At 45.5% G+C, this 23,881-nt stretch overlaps 1 protein-coding gene across 1 annotated transcript in view; it reads left to right on the forward strand.

Annotated features, from left to right (window-relative positions):
* Positions 1-5,224: 5,224 nt before the first annotated feature.
* Positions 5,225-23,881, forward strand: part of LOC126263749 (28S ribosomal protein S18b, mitochondrial) — a 70,856-nt gene continuing 52,199 nt past the window's right edge. The window contains exons 1-2 of the mRNA XM_049960934.1: positions 5,225-5,358; positions 10,308-10,449. Of these exons, the coding sequence (XP_049816891.1) occupies positions 5,281-5,358; positions 10,308-10,449 (220 nt within the window). The 5' untranslated portion in view covers positions 5,225-5,280. The remainder of the gene's footprint in view (positions 5,359-10,307; positions 10,450-23,881) is intronic.

Raw genomic sequence — 23,881 nt, forward strand, 5'->3', positions numbered from 1 at the left:
CTTGTAGAGTAACATATTAAAATATTTGCATATCATACAGGGTGGTCCATCTGAAGTTTCGGATGAGATTATCTCGAAAACTATACATCGGGTAAAAATAGTGGGAAGGCAAGTTCGTAAGCTCAAGGGGATCATTAAATGATACTACATGTGACCTCCAACCCCCTTGGGTGGGACGGGTGCAACTTTTAAATCTTAAATGGAAAACCCCAATTTTATTGCAGATTCTCCATAAAAAAGTAATCAAGTTTTGTCTGAAACATTTTTAAACGTTTGACAGATGGCAGTGAAATCGAGAAAAAAGTAAAATTGGAAAGAACTCTGATTTATTTAGAATCATCCGAGAAAGACGCATCAAATTGATAAAAAAATGTGCACCAATTCTTTCATTACTTGCAAAATGTATCCTACCCGCCACAGTTTTTGATGGAGTGAGTCGGAATGGTATTAAAATGGAATTAAAATATCGTTAGGGAACTCTTCACAATTGCGTTACTCACGCAGGACTCTAGCGACAGCGAAACACGGGAAGTGATGTAGTACACAGAAGTTACCACATCCAGTTGAACATGACAGTGTAATACCCCTTCTAGCGCTACGTCAAAGATCTTTGTCAAATATATTTGACGGAATATTAGATCAAATATGTGCTCAAATATTCCGTCAAATATATTTGAGAAAGGTCTTTGATGTAGCGCTAGAAGGGGTATTACACTGTCATCATATTTTTCGTCAAAGTTCAAGATGGCTGACAACAACAACTTGTTATTAAAGTGCGCGTCATTTATGTCGGCGGCCGAGTTTAGGTTCGTTCTGCGCATCTGACGTCACAAAACACAGTCAGCCAATGAACAGAGAACGACGTTGCCAGATCTCGACTGCAGAGCAGAGCACGGACGAGTGTCTTCAGTTTTAGAAACATTCAGTCATAAATAAAGTAATAGGACAAAAGCAATGTCTTGATAGCAGACTTTCCTTTATAGAAAGTTTTGAAAAAGCATTCTTCATACCAATTGCATCATATTATATTAATTAATTAAACCAAACAAGCAATAAGACTCCTAATTCAGGCGAAAGCAAGGAAAGGTGTTTGTATCAATCTCACGAACCGCTTTTTCGCAATAAAGAACAGCGGTAATTGTTTATTTCCTATTGTACTTCGACGAAGTACCAACAGTGTTTGTCAGTATTTTGCGTGACCTGTTAGAGTCCTCATGGAGTTGCATTGTAAGACCCTCATGGTGTTACATTGCAAGACGAGCTGCGTTAGTGTAACAGTTAAGGTGTGGGGTTAGTAAACGAAAGGTGAAGAGTTCAAACCTTGAGCGGTGTTTAATATTTTCTTTATTTAAAAACAATATCGAAGTGTCTTACTTCACGAATTTTATTCGTTTGAATGCAATTTTTTGATTTTTCTAGTGCTTTGTCTCTTCATTAACCCTTTCGCTGCTGCAGACAAGTGCTCCCCGCATTCCGCGCTGGGCGTGATTTTGTCATCACTGCACTGCTCGCCTGTGCAAACACGTGGTGTTCCCACTGCTTTCACACACTTATCATTCGATTTCACAAAAACTGTTTGGCCCAAAAATTAGATTTTTACACATCTTCTTGACTGATACCTTACCCCCATACATGACTTAATTTTGTTTCGATGTTCAACCCAGTTATTGTGCAGCATTAAATGTAGTAAACCATTGCACGAAATTCTGAAGAGTTTGCAGAGGTAAAAGTCCATAGCGTATACTTTCCGTATGGTCGATTCTAGTTGCCACATGTTGAGAATGAAATGTGGACAAGATACCTAAATTTCATATAAAAGCTACTATATAACAATATCTCATTTATTTTAAGTACCACATAGGTGTCGTATGTAATATTGAGAAATATTCCGTCTTTCGCGACTGTAATAAAAGTTTCATCTACACCGGGCGCGTTTGGCTTAATTTTAAAGCACTTCATTCAATGAAAGGTATGGCACATACACAATGGTACTCATGTTCTCTTTCTTGTTTTTGTTCCACAGTCGCAGTTTTACCAATGATATTGAAATATATCCCTCTTCTGCAACTGCAATAAGTGACTTATTTAGACCAGACGCTTTTCTCTCTTTTGAAGCATCTTCAGTGGACAGTATTTTGTCTCCTCCATTGCCAAGTCACCTTTCGTAGTTTTGTGCTGCAGTAATACAATATTCAACGTTTGTGTCGGCTGGTCAGTGTTTTAGCAAATAAATGCCGTTTGTGTGTGCCACACACAAAAATTATATTTGACATAGCTCAGAGCACTTCATTGATAGACGGTATGTTCAAGTCCTAATGTTTTTGCAAGTCCACAGTTTTGTTTAATGTATTTTGCCTACATCCTTTTGATTGATTGAAGTGCTTTAAAATAAAGCCAAACGTGCTCGGTGTAAATAAAACTTTTGTTACAGTCGCGAAAGACGGAATATTTCTCAATATTACATACGACACCTATGTGATACTTAAATTAAATGAGATATTGTTATACAGTTAATTTTATATGAAATTTAGGTATCTTGTCCACATTTCATTCTCAACTTCGTGGCAACTAAAATCGACCATACGGAAAGTATACTCCATGGTCTTTTACCTCTGCAAACTCTTCAAAGTTTCGTGCAATGGTTTACTATATTTAATGCTGCATAATAACTGTGTTGAACATCGAAACAAAATAAGTGAGAATTACCGAACAATCAGTTTAATAAGCCACAGCTGCAAAATACTAACACGAATTCTTTACAGACGAATGGAAAAACTAGCAGAAGCTGACCTCGGGGAAGATCAGTTTGGATTCCGTAGAAATACTGGAACACGTGAGGCAATACTGACCTTACGACTTATCTTAGAAGAAAGATTAAGGAAAGGCAAACCTACGTTTCTAGCATTTGTAGACTTAGAGAAAGCTTTTGACAATGTTGACTGGAATACTCTCTTTCAAATTCTAAAGGTGGCAGGGGTAAAATACAGGGAGCGAAAGGCTATTTACAATTTGTACAGAAACCAGATGGCAGTTATAAGAGTCGAGGGACATGAAAGGGAAGCAGTGGTTGGGAAGGGAGTAAGACAGGGTTGTAGCCTCTCCCCGATGTTATTCAATCTGTATATTGAGCAAGCAGTAAAGGAAACAAAAGAAAAATTCGGAGTAGGTATTAAAATCCATGGAGAAGAAATAAAAACTTTGAGGTTCGCCGATGACATTGTAATTCTGTCAGAGACAGCAAAGGACTTGGAAGAGCAGTTGGACGGAATGGATGGTGTCTTGAAGGGAGGATATAAGATGAACATCAACAAAAGCAAAACGAGGATAATGGAATGTAGTCGAATTAAGTCGGGTGATGTTGAGGGTATTAGATTAGGAAATGAGACACTTAAAGTAGTAAAGGAGTTTTGCTATTTGGGGAGCAAAATAACTGATGATGGTCGAAGTAGAGAGGATATAAAATGTAGACTGGCAATGGCAAGGAAAGCGTTTCTGAAGAAGAGAAATTTGTTAACATCGAGTATAGATTTAAGTGTCAGGAAGTCTTTTCTGAAAGTATTTATATGGAGTGTAGCCATGTATGGAAGTGAAACATGGACGATAAATAGTTTGGACAAGAAGAGAATAGAAGCTTTCGAAATGTGGTGCTACAGAAGAATGCTGAAGATTAGATGGGTAGATCACATAACTAATGAGGAGGTACTGAATAGGATTGGGGAGAAGAGGAGTTTGTGGCACAACTTGACCAGAAGAAGGGATCGGTTGGTAGGACATGTTCTGAGGCATCAAGGGATCACCAATTTAGTATTGGAGGGCAGCGTGGAGGGTAAAAATCGTAGGGGGAGACCAAGAGATGCATACACTAAGCAGATTCAGAAGGATGTAGGTTGCAGTAGGTACTGGGAGATGAAGAAGCTTGCACAGGATAGAGTAGCATGGAGAGCTGCATCAAACCAGTCTCAGGACTGAAGACCACAACAACAACAACATGGGGGGAAGGTATCAGTCAAGAAGATGTGTAAAAATCTAATTTTTGAGGCAAATAGTTTTTGTGGAATCGAATGATAAGAGTGTCAAAGCAGTCGGAACACCATGTGTCAGCAGAGGCGAGTAGTGCAGTGTCAAAGAGGCGCACAGTGCGGAATGCGGGGAGCACGTCTCTGTAGCAGCGAAAGGGTTAATGCGGCCGTGGTGGCTTTACTTCATGAACTGCACGCTCCCCCCAAAACGTAAGCTTGCGAACTGTGCTATTCTATGGCGCTGTTTCTCTTGGCGAGTGTGTCGTGTGCAACTGGCAACGCAGCAATCTCCCGCGTCTGGGCGGGCATGCGCGAGCCGCCAAGATAAAAGAATTGAACTATAACTGCAGCAGTTGCATGTACAATTGCACTGTGTGCACATGCTGGGGGAAAAAAAGGAAACATACCTGGGTGAAGCCGTGGGTTTTATGACGACACGACAAAAGCATTCAACAGAACTTGTTATGTGAGCTTATAGTGGAGGACGTCAAGTCGTACATCAGTTACTTAAGAATTTAAGAATGGATGAGCATACATTTCTGTATGTGCTCAATGAAGTGTATCCTCATACCACAAAGCACAATATTCACTTAAGAACAGCTACATCTGCAGAAGACAGGCTCACTGTAACACTGCGATTACTTACTACACGAGAGGGTTAGGTTAGGTCAGATCAGGTCTCCAATCTTTGTAATCTGTTTTTGTATTCAGCGTGCCTCACGTTGTAAAGCGCCTCATCAGCTTCATGCACCTCTATTAATTTTGTTGAGTTCGGCACACACCAATCGTATTTACCGGCAATGTTTGTAAAATCACTTCAGACGACAGAATGCAGCGATGCTAGCGCTCCATGTGGTATTATGCATGGAGGATTCTTACCTCCATGGTATTATGTCACACTGCAGTGAATAGAAGACAAGCGACTTCTTTGATCAAATCTACAACGAGGCCCTAGATTTGTTCAAATATTGGACGACATTTGACAAAGTTCCCTATTGCACCATCAAACATCTTTGACAAAGATATTTGACAAATAAATTTGATAGTGTAATACCGGCCTTACATTTAAACTTATCGTTGGAATGGAATGTACTTTTGGTCAACTACGTCTAGCACTTCATTTCTGTTCTCGCTGCGATTTATCGATAGATTCCGCACCCTGGTGACGTCGATCCATCGCTCGTTTTTGTTGCAATTAGAGTAGATATATCTTTTCGCCGAACTGTTTCTGTAGTTTGTTCGTGAAGTTCTTTGTAGGAAAATGTTTCTGAGTAGAGTTGTGAGATATAGTGGCGTGTATGAGTCACTTCAGCTGTGTAAAAGAGGTGTATCTTTACAGGTAATTGATAGATGTCGTGTTTTTGTTAGTGAACGTGTTACTAACGATTAGTAAATTTGCAATAATGATCGCCGCCAATGTCAAAGAAGTGCATAGTGTTTGGATGAGGCTGAGTACTAGATTCTGTATCTCCCGTGAAACAAAATGGATGTTTTGCTCAGTTCTCCACCGTTTGTTACTTCTTAACGAATTCCCGTTGTGTGGCAGAGGTGTTTCAAAGAGCTACGTTTTTTTTTTTTTATCCATGCGACCTGTAGCGTTGGAACAACGCGGCGGTTTTCTTAGCTAAGCTGCCAAATCTGAGATTGGCTCGGCCTCGAATAACCACGCCGTCGATGGGATACTAAACATAATCTTCCTTTCTTTATTATTTGGAATTGTGAGTTAGTTACGAGATGACACTTGCCTAATGCTTGACAAGAACAACTTTGGCCAGTTTCGTACTTATGTTTACATCAACAACACGCCCTGAATTTAATGAATTGTCGACTTCACCCCATGATGTACTTAATGATGTGCTGTGTTACCTCGTACATCTATAAACGTTAGGAGTACGTAACGCTAACAATATATTTTATTTGTTTTGTTGTTTGGAATGAAGGATGTAATGACACTGATATCTAGTGTGGTCCAAGGTATAGGTTAGGTTGAAAGGTGACAATTTGATGCAGAGTTGGCAAAGTCAACAAATTTGAAATGTGAGCTATGGTAAGGTAGAGTAGCTTGAGACCCTATTTAGATTGAAATGTTACAGTTTGATATTTTGTTGAAGTGGTAGCCTATAGAATGCTTGTTATTCATTTTGCTTGAGTTAAATTTTCAGCTAGAAACGTTCTTTTGTTACAGTGTGATTGGCAAGGGGAACAGTTGGAATTTCAACAGTGTTCATCTCTTCATGCATACCACACAGATTAACATTTTATTTTCAGAATGGGGAGTTCCTCCAACTTTGTTGGGAATTAGAGAATTGATAGATGGCGTTGTGGCTCCAACACTGAGGGAAGAATTGAAATGTTTCTGTAATTCTTGACCCACTCAGTGCACTTGCCGTGTGTAAGTGGATCATTAGGACAGTTTTTGAAAATAGGCTTGATAGATTGGGTTTATGAATGATTGCAGAACGTATTGGGTTTATGAATGATTGCAGAACGTATGATCCAGGGAATTGCATATAATTAAAACATGGTATTCTAGTGACCTAGTTAAGGACGAGCTGAGCTCCATCAACTTCTAGGTGCACAATCTCCTCTTCTCTTTGTGGAAGAGGAAGGTTAACTCTTGGTTTCTGTATTACATGCTTGTGATATGTATGGAAACATGACACACAGAACTCCAACCAAGGAAAGAGCATTAATGAAGAAAGACACCCCCAGCCAAACTGCATGGGTTAGTCTGCTGTTGTCTGTCAAAGGGTACTCAGAGAATCATAAAGTTGTAACTTGGGTGATTTCTACAGTTTAGCTGTTTGATTATATATTCATCAATCTGAATTCGAAAAGTATTACTGTTCTGGAATCATATGTGTGCAGTTGAAATTGCTTTGCAAACCTTTAAAGATACATTTGCAGATACAACTTCTCTAAATAATCATGTGAATGGTATACTTACAAAGTTTTTATGGCCACACTGCCTTGTTTAACTCACTGCCACTGAGAAAAAGTTATGAAGTGCTACAGACATTCTTTCAGTGTTACAGATTGAGCAACAATAATAATTTGCCTATTTTTGTGTGTGTGGTATGAGTTGCAGTTTCCATTCATTGAAAGGAGCTTACTAAGATGGCGATGCCACCCATTGCCTTTGACCCATGACGTCATCGAGATGGCAGACATACCTTTTTCAACCTTACACAGTGGCAACCATGCCATCACACGTTACACACATGAACACACGGTAATACAAAAAGTGTCCAATTGCAGAAGTAACATGAAGTTAACAGGACAATCTTTGGAATAGGGGGTTTTGGGCAGGGGCAAACTAAATATACAATGCTCCTAATAATGAAGACATAACCATCATCATCGGGATTTCCTTCCAACGAGCCGGCTAGGAACTAAGTGAACAATATGCCTCCATTGGTTTCTGTCCTGGTATAGCTTTTCCCTCTCCACTACATCCTATCCTCTTGAGATCTTCCTTAACTTGGTCTGTCCATATCTTTCTAGGCCATCCAACTAGTTTTCTTCCTGGTACCTCCAAATACTGATATCGAGTTCGAGTCAGGTGCATTCACTTCACATGACCAAATCACTTCAATCACAAAGCACCCACCCTCTCCTCTGTAGTCAATGTCACATTCAGGTTTCACCTTACACAATCATTCCTGACTCTCCCTAGTTTTTTGTAGAGCTGACCTAAGGAACTTCATTTCACATGCTTGTATTTGACTCTCTTATTGATGACACAGGCCTCTAGACTATAAATCATGATTGGCAGGAGATAAGTTTTATACATGGTCTGTTTGGCTCTTTGAGGGACTTCCTTGTACCAGATTAGATTTCATACTTGATGGAAGAAGCTAGATCCTTTTGTTATTCTGTTTAAGACTTCTAGTTTGGAACTCCCATCGCGTGATAAGATGCTACCCAGATAATTGAAGCTTTTCACACATTCAACCTTCTCCCCCTCCCGTATGATGTTACAAGGTGTGGGTGTCCTAATCTTCATTGCCACTGTCATGTTTCTACTCACAGTTAACTTGAATTTTTTTAAATTATGTGTTTCAGTAATCGAGTGTCCTCCGAACCTCCATTTCCGTATCTCCCCAAATGGCGATGTCATCAGCAAAAACAAAAGCATTGATTTCTTTCATGATTCTGTTAACAAGTGTAATGAAGAGTAAAGGGGAGAGTGAACTGCCTTGTTGAACACCACTTTTTGTCTTAAACCATTTTGATCTTGTACCTCCTACTTGTACACTGCTCTCACAACCATCATACAGCATCTGGACTTTTTGAATTAATGAATCAGGAATATTATGTTTTCTCAAGCTTTCCCATATTTTATCCCTTGATACACAGTCATATGCTTTTTCCAAGTCCACAAATACTACTATCAAGTCCTTTCCTTTTTCCCAGTACTACTCCATTAACTGACGGATGGAGAAAATGAAATCTGTTGTTCCCCTATTACTTCTGAACCCATGCTGTTGTTCCTCCAATTGGTGGTTTAGAATTTTCCCCATCTTTTTTTCTATGACCTTTTCCATTATCTTTAGGCAGTGTGATAACAGTGTGATGCCTCGGTAGTTGATACATTTCTTTCTTCTGCCTTTCTTGAACAATGGTATTATAATTCCTTTTTTCCATTTATCCGGCACTTTTTCTTTCCGAATCACCCCCAGCACCCTGTGTAACCATTGTATTCCATGGATTCCGATGGCTTTTATCATAACCACTATCAGCTCATCTACTCCAGCCGCCTTCCCACTTTTCACCTGTTTCCGAGAATTCTTAGTTTCTAACCATGAGACTGGATTCTGCTCCTCTGATTCAATGACTTCGGTGTCACTTTCTTGTGCACCTCCCCCATTCAGTAAGATTTCAAAATAATTCTTCATCTCTTCTCTGAGACCTTCCATGTCCCTGATAATATCCCCATCCTCTGTTTCAATCGCTTTTATGTCTTCTCTATCATATCTTTTACTTTTCAATAACCCATATAGCCGTTTTTGGTTCCCTTTGCTATCCTGCTCTAGTTTCTGGGTGAATATTTCCCAACTCTTCTCCTTTCTTTCTTTCACAATCCTCTTTGCTTAGAGTTTCTTTTGCCAGTATTCAGTTTCCAGTGTTGTCACCTTGTGTTCACCTTTTGGCACCAGCCCCTGCTTCTGATTTCTTTTTTCAAACTCCATGTTTTTCTTTGCCATATTACATTTTTTAAACTGCGTCTTTTACTCTATCATTACACCAATTGGTTTCTTTGTCTTTCAATTTACCCTTTGGTTTGCCACATGTCTGTGCAGCACTGTTTACTTTCGATGTTTTAAATAAATATAAACAAAGACATAACTTAAGCAAAAATCAAGGGGGAAAAACTGGTATTTGAAATTTCACTTGGCCTACACAACTCATAAAGTAAGTTCATGATACCATGAACCCATATATATAGCTTCAAAAACTGGTACTGGAAATTTCTATTGCTTTTGTACCTCAACCAAAATCCTCACTACTGCAAAACCACACACAGCTTGACAAATCTGGTGTTGAAATCATTTCACTTGACCTTTAGAACTAAAACGAGGTCCACAGTATGACGACACTAAAACCCGCTTGTGTGGGCCTACATAATATTGAAAACCTAACCTTGTCAGTATTAGTAAAACAAATTCTGCCATACCTACCAATCACAATCCAACATACTGACCTATTGACAAGCGATAGCAAATATAATGTAGTCAACACAGTTTGTCGAACGGCCAACATAAAATTCTCAAACCAATTCCTCCGGATAGAATGTCAGAACAGCAGTAAGAATTTAGTTGTGTTCAACGCATCATCTCTCATTGTGGCTTGCTGCAACCTATTCATGAACCTTGTTGCCATATCCATAACTACCAAAAAAGAAACGTAAAATATAAATATTCAATGGTAAACAACACACTGCACTAATAGTTTGAAACCCAAAAACTAATTCTGTTCCCAAAACTGCCTCATCTAAATAATTCACAAATTTCCAGAACGCTTCCATTATTCTTACAAACAGTATTGATGCAGCCCAGTGAATCACTCAAATATAATTTAAAAACATAAACATCCCACACTTAAAGAGTGACACTGCATCCTGTACAAACTTGGAACCACTTCGAATACACCATGTCACAATACAACAATTACGTCACAGGTCAAAGATGGTTGGTGCCGTGAGCTTCACTTGACCTATTGAAAGTTTTAAGGCAATATGCTGTTAAATTTGTAAAACACCTCTGTAATGTCATTCTTGTGTTCTAGGGAGCCTTTAGGCAGAAACTTTCTTCCGGAGAAAGTGCTGAAGAAATAACAAATGACATAGTTACAGAACAGAAGCATGCTTCAAAAGACAGAACGAGAGAAATTCCTGTTGAAACAAGCATAAAGTACATAGAAAGCAAAGGTAAATAATAATAATATAGACTACTGTTTCTTACCACTGGAGCTCTTTATCGATAATTCTTAGATTGTAAAGACCTGCCCATGTATTGCACGGCACTCTGTACAGAAACTAAAGTTTCTTTTCTTTTCCCTCTGAGTGAATCTGTTCTGTTGGAAACTCATAGTGTGAGCTATCAGGATTGCTCGCTATAACATAATGTAACCTCTTACTACCACCACTTTCTAGTTATATATTACTTATACTCAAGATGTACTTCAGGGGCTTAATTAATAACATGCACTTCCTCCTCAGGTGTTATACTGTTCAAAATACATGCATGCTCTTTGTTTTTATTTTGCTGTAAAATTGACAGTTTTCTGCAGCACTATTATAATGTTTACAAAATATGATGGTATCCCTCTTCAGTGAATATCAAATTCAAACAAATCCAGCGTACGGCTATGGGCACCCGCATGGCACCATCGTATGCTAACCTATTCGTGGGCCATCTAGAGGAATCCTTCCTAAAAACTCAGAATCCTAAACACCTCATCTGGTTAAGATTCATTGATGACATCTTTGCTATCTGGATTGAAGGTGAGTGCACCTTATTCACATTCCTCCAGAACCTCAACAACTTCTCCCCCATTTGCTTCACCTGGTCCCCCCAGGGGGTCCACAACTCTTTTGTGGATACGTGCGTGGCGAGAACGGGGCCCCGAGCCATTGCAGCCTTCTTTCTCTCCCGGGCTGCATTTCCTTTCCCTTCCCCTCCTTTCCCCTCCATACTCCTTTCCCCTCGCCCTCTCCTCTCTCTCTATTGGTGTCCTTGCTTACGTTGGCCCCGCTATCCTCCTGGTTCTGTTGGTTTTTACTCTCCGGCTTTGTTGTGTGCTTATCTCCTCTTTTTGGCATTCCTTGGTCCCCCTCTGGGGTTTGACCTCCATTCCAAAATTTCTCTTCCGTAGTGTGAGCCATTTGGGGAAGAGCACCTTACCTAGTGTCTCCGACGTGCGCCCTCCTAGTACATTCCACCTTTTCTTTCATGTCGTCTGACGCTAGGGTGCATAGCCAGCACGGTAGCCAGCCCGTGTGGTGGGGTCGCTATGTACCCTTTTGGTTGAGCCCCCTGAACACACAGGGATCACACTTCTGATACCTGAGCTGTGACCTCCTCATGCATGCCTTGGAGTGGTTGCTCGTCATCCCGGAGCATCGGAACTCCCGGCAATGGCCGCCGTGCCAGACGGCCCTTGCTGTGGCTGGGTGGCACCCGTGAGGAGAGCCCCTGATCGGAGTGGGTGGTATCAGGGCGGACGCTATGCAGATGAAACGCATCCGGGTCCAAAACTCTGGCCGTTCTGCGGCCGTCTCTCTGCGTGGTACTGATTCCTCAAGTGCTGCTTCTCTTGCCCCTTCGGCCTTCCCTTCCATGGCTACCCCCTGGGAAGAGGGTCAGGCCCGTCGTCTAGGGGCAAAACCTTTCCCCCGTTATCTAGTTTGCACCAGGACTGATGGAGATACTTTCACCAGTGTCAAACCTTTATTCTTTGTGGAACACATTGAAGACAAGTTTGGCGAAGTGGACTCCCTGAGCAAGATGCGGTCGGGTTCATTGCTGATTAAAACTACTTCAGCTGCCCAATCTGCGGCCCTTCGTGCCTGTACCCATCTTGGCACAATTCCTGTGTCTATTACCCCTCACCAGTCTCTAAATATGGTACAAGGTGTGATTTTCCACAGGGACCTCATCCTTCAAACTGATGAGGAACTTCGGGACAATCTCGCACGGCGGGGTGTTCACTTTGTTCGGCGTGTTCAGAAGGGTCCTAAAGATAACCGTATTGATACTGGTGCCTTTATCCTGGCCTTTGAAGGGGATACCCTTCCTGAGAAAGTTAAGATTATGGTCTATCGCTGTGATGTGAAGCCGTACATCCCACCTCCTATGCGGTGTTTTAAGTGCTTGCGTTTTGGCCACATGTCTTCTCGCTGTTCCCAGGACCCTCTCTGTGGTGACTGTGGACGTCCACTCCATGAGGGGAGTCCCTGTGTTCCCCCTCCTGTATGTGTAAATTGTCATGGTAGTCATTCTCCACGTTCACCAGATTGCCCAGTATATAAGAAAGAAAAAAAGATACAAGTCCCTCGATCGTTTAAGCTACACAGAGGCCCGTAAGAAATATGCACGACTGCACCCTGTGTCCATGACATCAAGTTACGCCTTGGTTACATCTTCCCCCCTTCCCCCCCCCCCCCCTTCCTTACCCCCATCCCGGACCCCACTCCTCCCCCCCTCCCCTGCAGCTCCCACACCTTCTCCTCTGGGTGCTGCTCCCCCTCCCCAGCCGGAGAAGTGTCCCACTCCTTCGGCGTCTGCCGGTCAAGGGCGCCTCTCCCGGGATGCCCCTTCCCGGCATCTTCCAGGTCAAAGGTCTGCTGCCGCGCGGCGACCGCGAGAGCCGCGGTCTGTCGGCCCCCAGGTCGCCCGGTCTCTTTCTGTTCCTGATCTTGCTGCAGCTGGCTCCTTTATGCCACACAGCCCTCCTCGATCTCAGCCTGAAAAGAAGAAGAAACATAAGTCCCGGGACAAAGAGCCTCTGGTGTCACCGGAGGTCCCTTCCCCGACTTCACAACTGGATTCTGACCTGTCGTTTATGGATGTCGCCCCCTCCTTGTCTGTGACGGGTGGGGACCCGGCAGTATGACTGGATTTAGCGTGTTCAGCCCTCATTTAACCCATCGTTCTGTGGTTCTCCAATGGAATTGTAATGGCTACTATAGACACCTTCCGGAATTGAAATCCCTTCTTTCGTCCTACTCTGCAGCTTGTGTGGTTCTCCAGGAATCTCATTTTACTGATGCTCGCTCACCGACCCTCCGTGGGTTCCGTGTTTTCTGTCGAAATCGGGTCGGACCCTTGCGGGCTTCTGGTGGCGTTTGTACGTTGGTCCGTACCGACATTGCTTGCACGTGGATTCCTCTCCAAACTACATTGGAAGCGGTTGCTGTTAGGGTCCACTTAGACTCTGCAGTCACCGTTTGCAATCTTTATCTCCCTCCTGACAGGGCTCTTACACCTGCTGCCTTAACCACCCTTCTTCAGCAACTTCCTCCTCCCTTCCTCCTCCTTGGGGATTTTAATGCTCATCATCCTTTGTGGGGCAGTGCCTTTCCATCTAGACGAGGTCTTCTTATAGACCAATTTATTGCAGACCACGACCTGTGCCTTCTTAATGATGGCTCCCCTACTCATTTCAGTGCTGGTCATGGTACCTTTTCTGCCATTGATCTTTCTCTTTCTTCTCCCTCTCTCCTCCCTTCATTACACTGGTCGCCACACGACGACCTTTGTGATAGTGACCATTTCCCGTTGATTCTCTCTCTCCCTTCCCGCTCCCCGATGAACAGGTTACCTCGTTGGTCTTTCCACCGCGCCGATTGGCCTCTATACACTGCACAGGTCGAGTTTTCTCCCTCTTTGTCGGGTTGTATTGATGACGTCCTACGTGACGTGTCTGACGCGATTGTTCGCACTGCTAACCTTGCTGTCCCGCGCTCATCTGGACTATTTCGTCACCGGCACGTCCCGTGGTGGAGTCCGGCCATTGCCATTGCCATCCGTGATCGCCGTCGAGCTTTGCAACACTTCAAGAGGCACCCATCCGTAGCCAGCCTTACTACTTTTAAACGCCTTCGCGCTAAAGCCCGTTATTTAATCAAACGGAGCAAGCGGATATGTTGGGAACGATTCGTTTCTTCCCTTGGTTCCACTGTCCCTCTGTCACGGGTATGGGCTACACTTCGCTCTCTCCAAGGTTGCCATCGGCAGTCCACCCTACCAGGCCTTCACCTCCCAGATGGCATTTGTACGGACCCATTAGTTATCGCCGAACATCTTGCGACCCATTTTGCAGTGGCATCGGCGTCAGCCTCCTATCCCGCTGCTTTCCTTCATCAAAAACAGCAGGCTGAAGCTCTCACCTTATGTTTCACCACTTGTGAGTCGGAATCTTATAACGAACCTTTTACTGAATGGGAATTTCTTTCTGCTCTCTCTTCTTCTCATGATACGGCCCCTGGCCCAGATTCCATTCATAACCAACTGCTTCAACATCTCAGTGCTCCACAACGGCAACATCTTCTTCGGGTGTTTAACCGTATCTGGCTCCGGGGTGACTTCCCTTCTCAGTGGAGGGATAGCACTGTGGTTCCTGTCCTTAAGCCTGGTAAGAACCCCCTATCTGTTGACAGCTATCGGCCAATTAGTTTGACCAATGTTGTTTGTAAGTTACTTGAACGGATGGTAGCCCGTCGGCTCACTTGGGTCCTCGAATCTCGGGATCTATTGTCCCCTTACCAGTGTGGCTTTCGAGAGGGACGATCTCCAATCGATCATTTACTTCGCTTGGAATCCGCAGTTCGGCAGGCTTTTTCCCAGCGCCGCCATTTGGTTGCAGTATTTTTTGACCTTCGCAAGGCCTATGACACGGCCTGGCGCTATCACATCTTACTAACCCTTCATCAGTGGGGTCTTCGGGGCCCACTCCCGACTTTTATCCGCCAGTTCCTGATCCATCGGTCATTCAGAGTTCGAGTTGGTACTGCTTTTAATTCTCCACGGACCCAGGAGACGGGCATCCCACAGGGTTCTGTCTTGAGTGTCCTTCTTTTCCTCATTGCTATCAATGGACTTGTGGCCTCTGTCGGTCCCTTGGTCGCCCCTGCCCTGTATGTGGATGATTTCTGCATTTGGGTTAGTTCCTCCTCGATGGCATCTGCAGAACGGCAGCTCCAGGTGGCTATACGGCGTGCCTCTGCATGGACCCTCTCACACGGGTTTCAATTCTCTCCTTCAAAATCGCGGGTGGTCCACTTCTGTCGCCGTACTACGGTCCACCCTGATCCAGAGCTCTATCTCGCTGCACAACGATTGCCTGTGGTTTCACAGTTTCGTTTCCTGGGTCTTCTTTTCGACAACAAGCTCACTTGGTTGCCCCATATCAGACTCCTGAAGGTAGGATGTTTCCGTAAACTCAATGTCCTTCGCTTCCTTGCCCACTCCTCTTGGGGTGCGGACCGTTCCCTCCTCCTCCGTCTTTATCGTGCTCTAGTTCTGTCTCGTTTGGACTATGGTTGTCAAGTTTATGGTTCAGCTGCTCCTTCCACGCTGCACGTGCTGGATCCAGTCCACCATCGTGGTATCCGTTTGGCCACCGGTGCCTTCCCTACTAGCCCTGTTGATAGTCTCCTGGTTGAAGCTGGGATTCCACCCCTTTCTGTTCGGCGGTCCCAGCTTCTGGTGTCTTATGCCCTCACTATCCGTTCTTCTCCCAATCACCCCTCCTATTCTATCCTGTTCCCCGACCATGGACGTCGCCCACCCGACTCCCGCCCTCGGGCGGGTTTACCGGTTGGGCTGCGCCTTGCGTCTCTTTACCGTGATTTTCAGCTTCCTTCTTTGTCCTGTCTTCCTCGCTCCCTCCCCTCCACCCCTCCTTGGTTAGTTCCTCGGCCTCGAATTCAGATGGATCTCCGCCGCGGTCCGAAAGATTCCATCCCCCCGGTGGTGTTCCGTTCCTTTTTCCGCCAAATTTTATGGGAGTTTCGGGATGCTGTTGTTTTTTACACTGATGGCTCTAAATCTGCTGATCATGTTGGGTATGCCTTCACGTCCTCTGTTGGAACGGAAAATCATCTGCTGCCACCTACATGTGGGGTGTTTACTGCGGAATTGATGGCAATTTCCCGGGCCCTTATCTTTATTAAACAATCCCAACACAACCGCGTTTTGTTATGTACGGACTCGATGAGTGGCCTTATTGCTATTGACCGGTGTTTTTCGCGCCATCCCTTGGTCTCTGCCATCCATGACCATCTCGCTGCTATTCACCGTGCTGCTTGTTCCATTGACTTCCTATGGGTCCCTGGCCATGTGGGTATCCCGGGAAATGAGCTCGCTGATCGTTTGGCTGGGGGAGCAGTTACGTACCCCCCGTTTTCTGTAACCCCTCCTGCAGCGGATTTACGGCTTCACATCAAATCCCGCTTCGCACAGTCATGGGCCAATTCTTGGGAGGCTACTCCACTGTCTAATAAACTTCGTGCAATTAAGGTGACACCGGGCCCATGGCGTTCTTCCTTTCGCCCCTCCCGAAAGGACTCGACCACACTGTGTCGTCTCCGCATTGGCCATACCAGGCTGACCCATGGGTTTCTTTTGGGTGATGAGCCACCCCCGCTATGTGGTTGTGGAGCCTTCCAGTCAGTAGCCCACATTTTGGTTGAATGCCCCCTTCTTTTGGCTCTGCGTGCTAAGTACAGACTCCCCCACACTTTACCTTTGATGTTGGCTGACGATTCCCGGATGGTCTCTCTGGTTCTCGGTTTCCTCCGGGAGAGTGGTTTTTATTCTCAGTTTTAAGGTTTTTACTCTCCCTGGTGTTGGGGCAGGGCGGTGAGGGTTTGGGTGTCTCCCACTGTCGGCAGTGTTCAGAGATTCCCGATTCACCTCCCTGACCGGAATCCTATTTTCTTCCCCTTTTACTCTTTTTTTTTTTTTTAAGGCTTGGTTAGTCTTTCTATTCCCATACGTATTTTCTGCATTATAGCAGTTGTACCTTTTAAGTCACCGGTGGTCTTGCCTATGCTGCTTCAGCATAGTGTTGGGTTCGTTCTCTTGTCGACTTCCCTCATTTGTTTTTACCAATGACAACGTGACTGCCCTTTTACGTTTTTCCCTGTTTTTCGTTTTATTGTTCTGACTTTTCTGAGATGTCCCGTTAGCAGAATGGAGTCTATTTGAAACAAGGGACTGATGACCTCGCTGTTTGGTCCCTTAAAACTCAAACAACCAACCAACCAACCTTCACCTGGTCCTACTCAACCCAACAAGCCACCGTCATAGATGCTGACCTTCACCTCAGAGATTGCTATATCAGTACCTCCATCCATATCAAAACTACTAACCTTCACTTTGACAGCTGCCACCCATTCCATACCAATAAGTCCCTTCTGTACAGCCTAGCTACTCGTGGTCGTCGCATCTGCAGTGACCCTCTCAAGATATACTGAGGGTCTCACTGAAGCCTGACCGTAATTATCCTCCCATCTTGTACAAAAACAAATCTCCCGTGCCTTATCTTTCCAGTCTCCCACTACCTCCCAACGTCCCACAGTCCGGCCACAGAGGAGCATTCCCCTTGTAACTCAGTACCATCCGGGACTGGAGAAACTGAATTACATTCTGCGCCAGGGTTTTGATTACCTCTCGTCGTGTCCTGAAATGAGAAATGTCCTGCCCACTATCCTTCCCACCCCTCCTACCCTGGTTTTCCACCGTCCACCAAACCTACACAATATACTTGTCCATCCTTACACAACCCCCCTCTCCACCCCGGCGCGTTTCGTCTGACGCTCCATCCATGAGTCGCTGCTCCCGGCCGTCCTCAGTTTCGCCGGGACGCTCTGCTGCCAGGCGCTCAGCTGGCCTCTCGTCGGCAAACAATGCTGCCCCTCCTACACAACCAGGGACAGCGGCCGCAGCTGGCGACGAGTCGATGGAACCGGATCCGCCTCCCGTCGGTTGTAGCGTTGTTCCCTCGCAACCTGGCCCTCCGCGGCTGTCGAGGTGACCAGCTCTTCCCCCGTCTCGTTCCCCCAACTTTTTGACTAGTGATGGCGTTGTTTCATTGGAACATAAGAGGTATTCGATCTAATCGGGAGGAATTACAACTGCTCCTCCGCCTGCACTGTCTGCTCGTCCTTGGTCTCCAGGAAACCAAGTTGCGCCCGACTGACCGTATTGCCTTTACCCACTATACCTCGGAGCGGTATGACCTCACCCCTGTGGACGGTGTCCCAGCTCATGGTGGGGTCATGTTGCTCATTCGGGACGATGTCTATTACCGTCCCATCCCATTGACCACCCCACTCCAAGCAATAGCTGTCCGCATTACTCTTTCTGCATTTACTTTTTCAGTTTGTACCATCTACACTCCACCGTCATCTGCTGTTAGTCGGGCTGACATGATGCACCTGATCGTTCAGCTTCCCCCGCCGTTTTTATTGTTTGGCGACTTCAGTGCCCATCATCCCCTTTGGGGCTCTCCTGCATCCTGTCAAAGAGGCTCACTCTTGGCAGATGTCTTCAACCATCTCAATCTTGTCTGCCTCAATACTGGCGCCCCGACTTTCCTCTCGGACTCTACTCATACCTACTCCCACTTGGACCTCTCGATCTGTTCTACCACTCTTGCCTGTCGGTTCGAGTGGTACGTCCTTTCTGACACCTATTCGAGCGACCACTTCCCCTGTGTCGTTCGTCTCCTGCACCACATCCCATCCCCACGTCCTTCGAGCTGGAACATACTGAAAGCTGACTGGGGACTTTACTCCTCCCTGGCGACCTTTCTGGACCACGATTTTCCCAGTTGTGACAGTCAGGTCGAATACCTCACGGCTGTTATCATCAATGCTGCCGAACGTTCCATTCCTCGTACTACTTCTTCTTCACGTCGCGTTTCCGTCCCCTGGTGGAACGAGGCTTTTAGGGACGCTATCCGTGCTCGACGACGTGCTTTACGCACCTTTCGCCGCCATCCTACGTTGGCGAATTGTATTGAATACAAACGACTCCGAGCGCAATGCCGTAGAGTCATCAAAGACAGCGAAAAAGCTTGTTGGGCCTCTTTCACCAGCTCCTTTAACAGTTTTACTCCCTCTTCCGTCGTTTGGGGTAGCCTGCGCCGGCTGTCGGGCATTAAGGCCCACTCCTCGGTACCTGGCCTGACCTCAGGTAATGAGGTCCTCGTTGATCCTGTGACTGTCTCCAACGCCTTTGGCCGCTATTTCGCGGAGGTTTCAAGCTCCGCCCATTACCACCCTGCCTTCCTTCCCAGGAAAGAGGCAGAAGAGGCTCGGCGACCTTCCTTCCACTCGCTGAATCTGGAAACTTATAATGCCCCCTTTACTATGCGGGAACTCGAACGTGCGCTTGCACTGTCCCGGTCCTCTGCTCCGGGGCCAGATGCCATTCACGTTCACATGCTGGCACACCTTTCTCCGGCGGGCAAAAGCTTCCTTCTTCGTACCTACAATCGCGTCTGGACCGAAGGTCAAGTCCCCATGCGTTGGCGTGACGCCGTTGTTGTTCCTATACCCAAACCCGGGAAGGATAGACACCTTCCTTCTAGTTACCGCCCCATTTCTCTTACAGGCTGTGTCTGTAAGGTGATGGAGCGCATGGTTAATGCTCGGTTAGTCTGGATTCTTGAATCTCGACGGCTACTTACTAATGTCCAATGCGGCTTTCGTTGCCGCCGCTCCGCTGTTGACCACCTTGTGACCTTGTCGACATTCATCATGAACAACTTTTTGCGAAGGCGCCAAACGGTAGCCGTGTTCTTCGACTTGGAGAAGGCTTATGATACCTGTTGGAGAGGAGGTATCCTCCGCACTATGCACAGGTGGGGCCTACGCGGTCGCCTGCCCCTTTTTATTGATTCCTTTTTAACGGATCGAAAGTTTAGGGTACGTGTGGGTTCCGTATTGTCAGACATCTTCCTCCAGGAGAACGGAGTGCCTCAGGGCTCCGTCTTGAGCGTAGCCCTTTTTGCCATCGCGATCAATCCAATTATGGATTGCATTCCACCTAATGTCTCAGGCTCTCTCTTTGTCGATGACTTCGAGATCTACTGCAGTGCCCAGAGAACATGCCTCCTGGAGCGCTGCCTTCAGCGTTGTCTAGACAGCCTATACTCATGGAGCATTGCAAATGGCTTCCAGTTCTCTGAAGAGAAGACGGTTTGTATCAACTTTTGGCGATATAAAGCGTTCCTTCCGCCATCCTTACATCTCGGTCCCGTTGTTCTCCCATTCATGGACACAACTAAGTTTCTAGGGCTCACGTTGGACAGGAAACTGTGTTGGTCTCCACATGTCTCTTCTTTGGCGGCCCGTTGTACACGTTCCCTTAATGTCCTCAGAGTTCTTAGTGGTTCATCTTGGGGAGCGGATCGCACTGTCCTGCTTCGCTTGTATCGGTCCATAGTCCGATCGAAGCTGGATTATGGGAGCTTCGTCTACTCGTCCGCTCGGCCATCCCTCTTACGCCGGCTCAACTCCATCCACCATCGGGGGATACGTCTTGCGACCGGAGCCTTCTACACTAGTCCTGTCGAGAGTCTTTATGCTGAAGCTGCCGAGTTACCATTGACCTACCGGCGCGACGTACTGCTGTGTCGGTATGCCTGCCGGCTGTTGTCTATGCCCGACCACCCCTCTTACAAGTCGTTCTTCGCCGATTCTCTCGACCGTCAGTACGGGTTGTATGTGTCTGCCCTGCTGCCCCCCGGAGTCCGCTTCCGTCGCCTGCTTCGACAATTGGATTTTGCCCTCCCTACCACCTTCAGAGAGGGTGAGAGCCCGACACCACCTTGGCTCCAGGCTCCGGTTCGTATTTATCTCGACCTCAGCTCACTCCCGAAGGAGGGTACTTCGGCTGCAGTGTATTGCTCACGGTTTGTCAAACTTCGTGCTCTACTTGCCGGTCACACCTTTATTTACACCGATGGCTCCAAAACTGACGATGGTGTCGGCTGTGCCTTTGTCGTCGGGGCCGCCACCTTTAAATACCGGCTCCTCGACCAATGTTCCAGCTTTACGGCCGAGCTTTTTGTTCTCCATCAGGCCGTTCAGTATGCCCGCCGCCACCGCCATTCATCGTATGTACTCTGCTCTGACTCACTCAGTGCTCTTCAGAGCCTTGGAGCTCCCTATCCGGTCCATCCCTTGATTCAACGGATACAGCAGTCCCTCCATTCTTTCGCTGATAATGGTGGTTCTGTCAGCTTTCTGTGGGTTCCCGGACATGTAGGAGTGCCTGGGAATGAGGCTGCGGATACTGCAGCCAAGGCTGCAGTCCTCCTGCCTCGGCCAGCCTCCTATTGTGTCCCGTCATCTGACTTTCGTGGGGATGTATGTAAGAGGCTTGTGTCGTTGTGGTGGGATGCTTGGTCATCCCTCCAAGGAAACAAGCTCCGGGCAGTAAAACCGCTCCCAACTGCTTGGACAACATCCTCCCGACCATCTCGGCGCGCGGAGGTCCTTCTGACCAGGTTGCGGATTGGGCACTGCCGGTTTAGCCACAGCTACTTGCTCTCCGGTGACCCAGCCCCGCAGTGCCCTTGTGGTCAGGCATTAACAGTGCGCCATGTTTTATTGTCGTGTCCCCGTTTTAGTCAATTTCGTGTTGTCCTGTCCCTGCCATCTACTTTACCGGATGTTTTAGCTGATGACGCTCGAGCAGCTGCTCGTATTCTGCGTTTTATAACTTTAACTGGCTTGTCCAAAGACATTTAACCTTTTTACTTATTTTATCTGCATATTTGTCAGGTCCTTCTGGTGTCCCCCCCATCCCCTTGAGTTTTACCAGATTCCATGTGCTCTCACAACAGTGACTGGGCGCTAATGACCTCAGCAGTTGAGCGCCCAAAAAAAAAAAAAAAAAAACCCGACCCCTTACCTCATGGCTCATTCCCCCGTAATAGGCCTAGGTGCAAGACCCGTCCCATACATCCTCCCACCACTACCTACTCCAGTCCAGTCACAAACATCACCTATCTCATCAAAGGGAGGGCCACCTGTGAAACCAGTCATGTGATCTACAAGCTAAGCTGCAACCTCTGTGCTGCATTCTATGTAGGCATGACAACCAACAGGCTGTTTGTCTGCATGAACAGCCACCGCCAAACTGTGGCCAAGAAACAAGTGGACCACCCTGTTGCTGAAAACGCTGCCAAACATGATATCCCTCATCTTAATGACTGCTTAACAGCCTGTCCCATATGGATCCGTCCCACCAACACCAACTTTTCTGAATTGTGCAGGTGAGAACTTTCCCTGCAATACATCCTACATTCCCATAACCCTCCTGGCGTCAACCTTCGTTAGTCACTGTCCTCACCCATCCAACCCTCTCCCTGTTCCCATTCCAGCACTACACAGCCATCATTTCACCGCCACACCCAGTCTTTTAATTTCTTTTATTTCTCTCCTTTCCGCTACTTACCCCTCCCTTCTCCGCACCTTCTCTCCTGCCCTCCATCTAAACTGCAACACTTTGCTGTCTGCCACTCCCACCATACTATCCCTCCCCGCCCCAGCCTCCTCTTTATCTCCACCCAGTCGCCACTTCCGTCATGCGCTGGTGCTGCTGTTCGCAGTGTGGTCTCAGCTCTCTGAGACTGCAGACGTGTGCACATTGTGTGTGTGTGTGTGTGTGTGTGTGTACTGCTGACAAAGGCCTTAATGGCCGAAAGCTTTGTGTGAATCTTTTTATTGTGTTTATCGTGACTCAGCTTTTCCTAAAATGATGATTTTACATAAATAGGGATTTAATTTGCTGAAGTGGCCCAGAATCAGAACTGATACATTTTTTTGGGCTTGTAAATACACAGAACAGAATATTTTGTTCACGTTTCAGTATTTTTCATACAGTTGGCTTCATTAAAGTTTACAGTGGATCAAGCTTTATAAAATAGTCAATTACATATTCAGAAAAAACTACTGCAGCTTGTTTTGTAATTAAAAGATTTTTCTTTATCACCTAGGAGAAACATATGTTATAATGATTAGTTTCTAGGAATTTGTCGGTTGAATATAATTCAATGTGTTTTAGCCAAGTTTAAAATTCATTCTTATATTTATTTAGTGGTACTGTATGAGCTGAGTATGGTAGCTTATTGAAATATTTTATGCTCATGTATTTATAGTTATTATAGACTATAGCCAGTCTTTAGGAAGACAAATCCAACAAGTGACTATCTCTGGTATTGTGTACACGCACATCACATCTCGGATTTTTCCAGATTTTCTGTAGTGTATGTTAATGCTAGGTGCTGTCATTATACCAAGACATTTAAAATTGTTTCTGTAGGACACTCTGTGGCAAGCCTTCTAAACATCAGATTGTTTTCTTCCGTTCTCTGAAAATACGGTTAGCTCCCGGGGGAACTGTCCCAGACCAATATTTTATACTGCTGATGGGAATGGAAGAAAACAAAATATGAGTGGAGCAACAACGGTTTTCTCACAATTCCCCTTAATTTATATAGTAAAAGAAAGTTTGCTGCACACGTAATTCGTGTGTTCTTCCCAAGAGCGTTTTTGGTCTATGAACAGTCAAAGTAATTTTACTGTTTAATTTTAATTGTTGGTTCCCTTTAAATAAAAATTATTTCTTCTATTTTTGTTTGGCTTGTGCACAGCCGATTGGCCTGACACCAGTGATCAGTAATTTGCATCATTTCTCTGTTGTTATCTAATACACTTTGTAAATTCTTGCCTGTGGTTATTAATGTCATGTCATCAGCATATAGTATATTCTTATGTTGTATATAGTGCAAAAGTTATTAAAGTAGACAATAAACTCTATAGTCACAAATTCATCATA

Source organism: Schistocerca nitens, chromosome 6, assembly GCF_023898315.1.
Source record: "Schistocerca nitens isolate TAMUIC-IGC-003100 chromosome 6, iqSchNite1.1, whole genome shotgun sequence".
NCBI classification, from domain to species: domain Eukaryota; kingdom Metazoa; phylum Arthropoda; class Insecta; order Orthoptera; family Acrididae; genus Schistocerca; species Schistocerca nitens.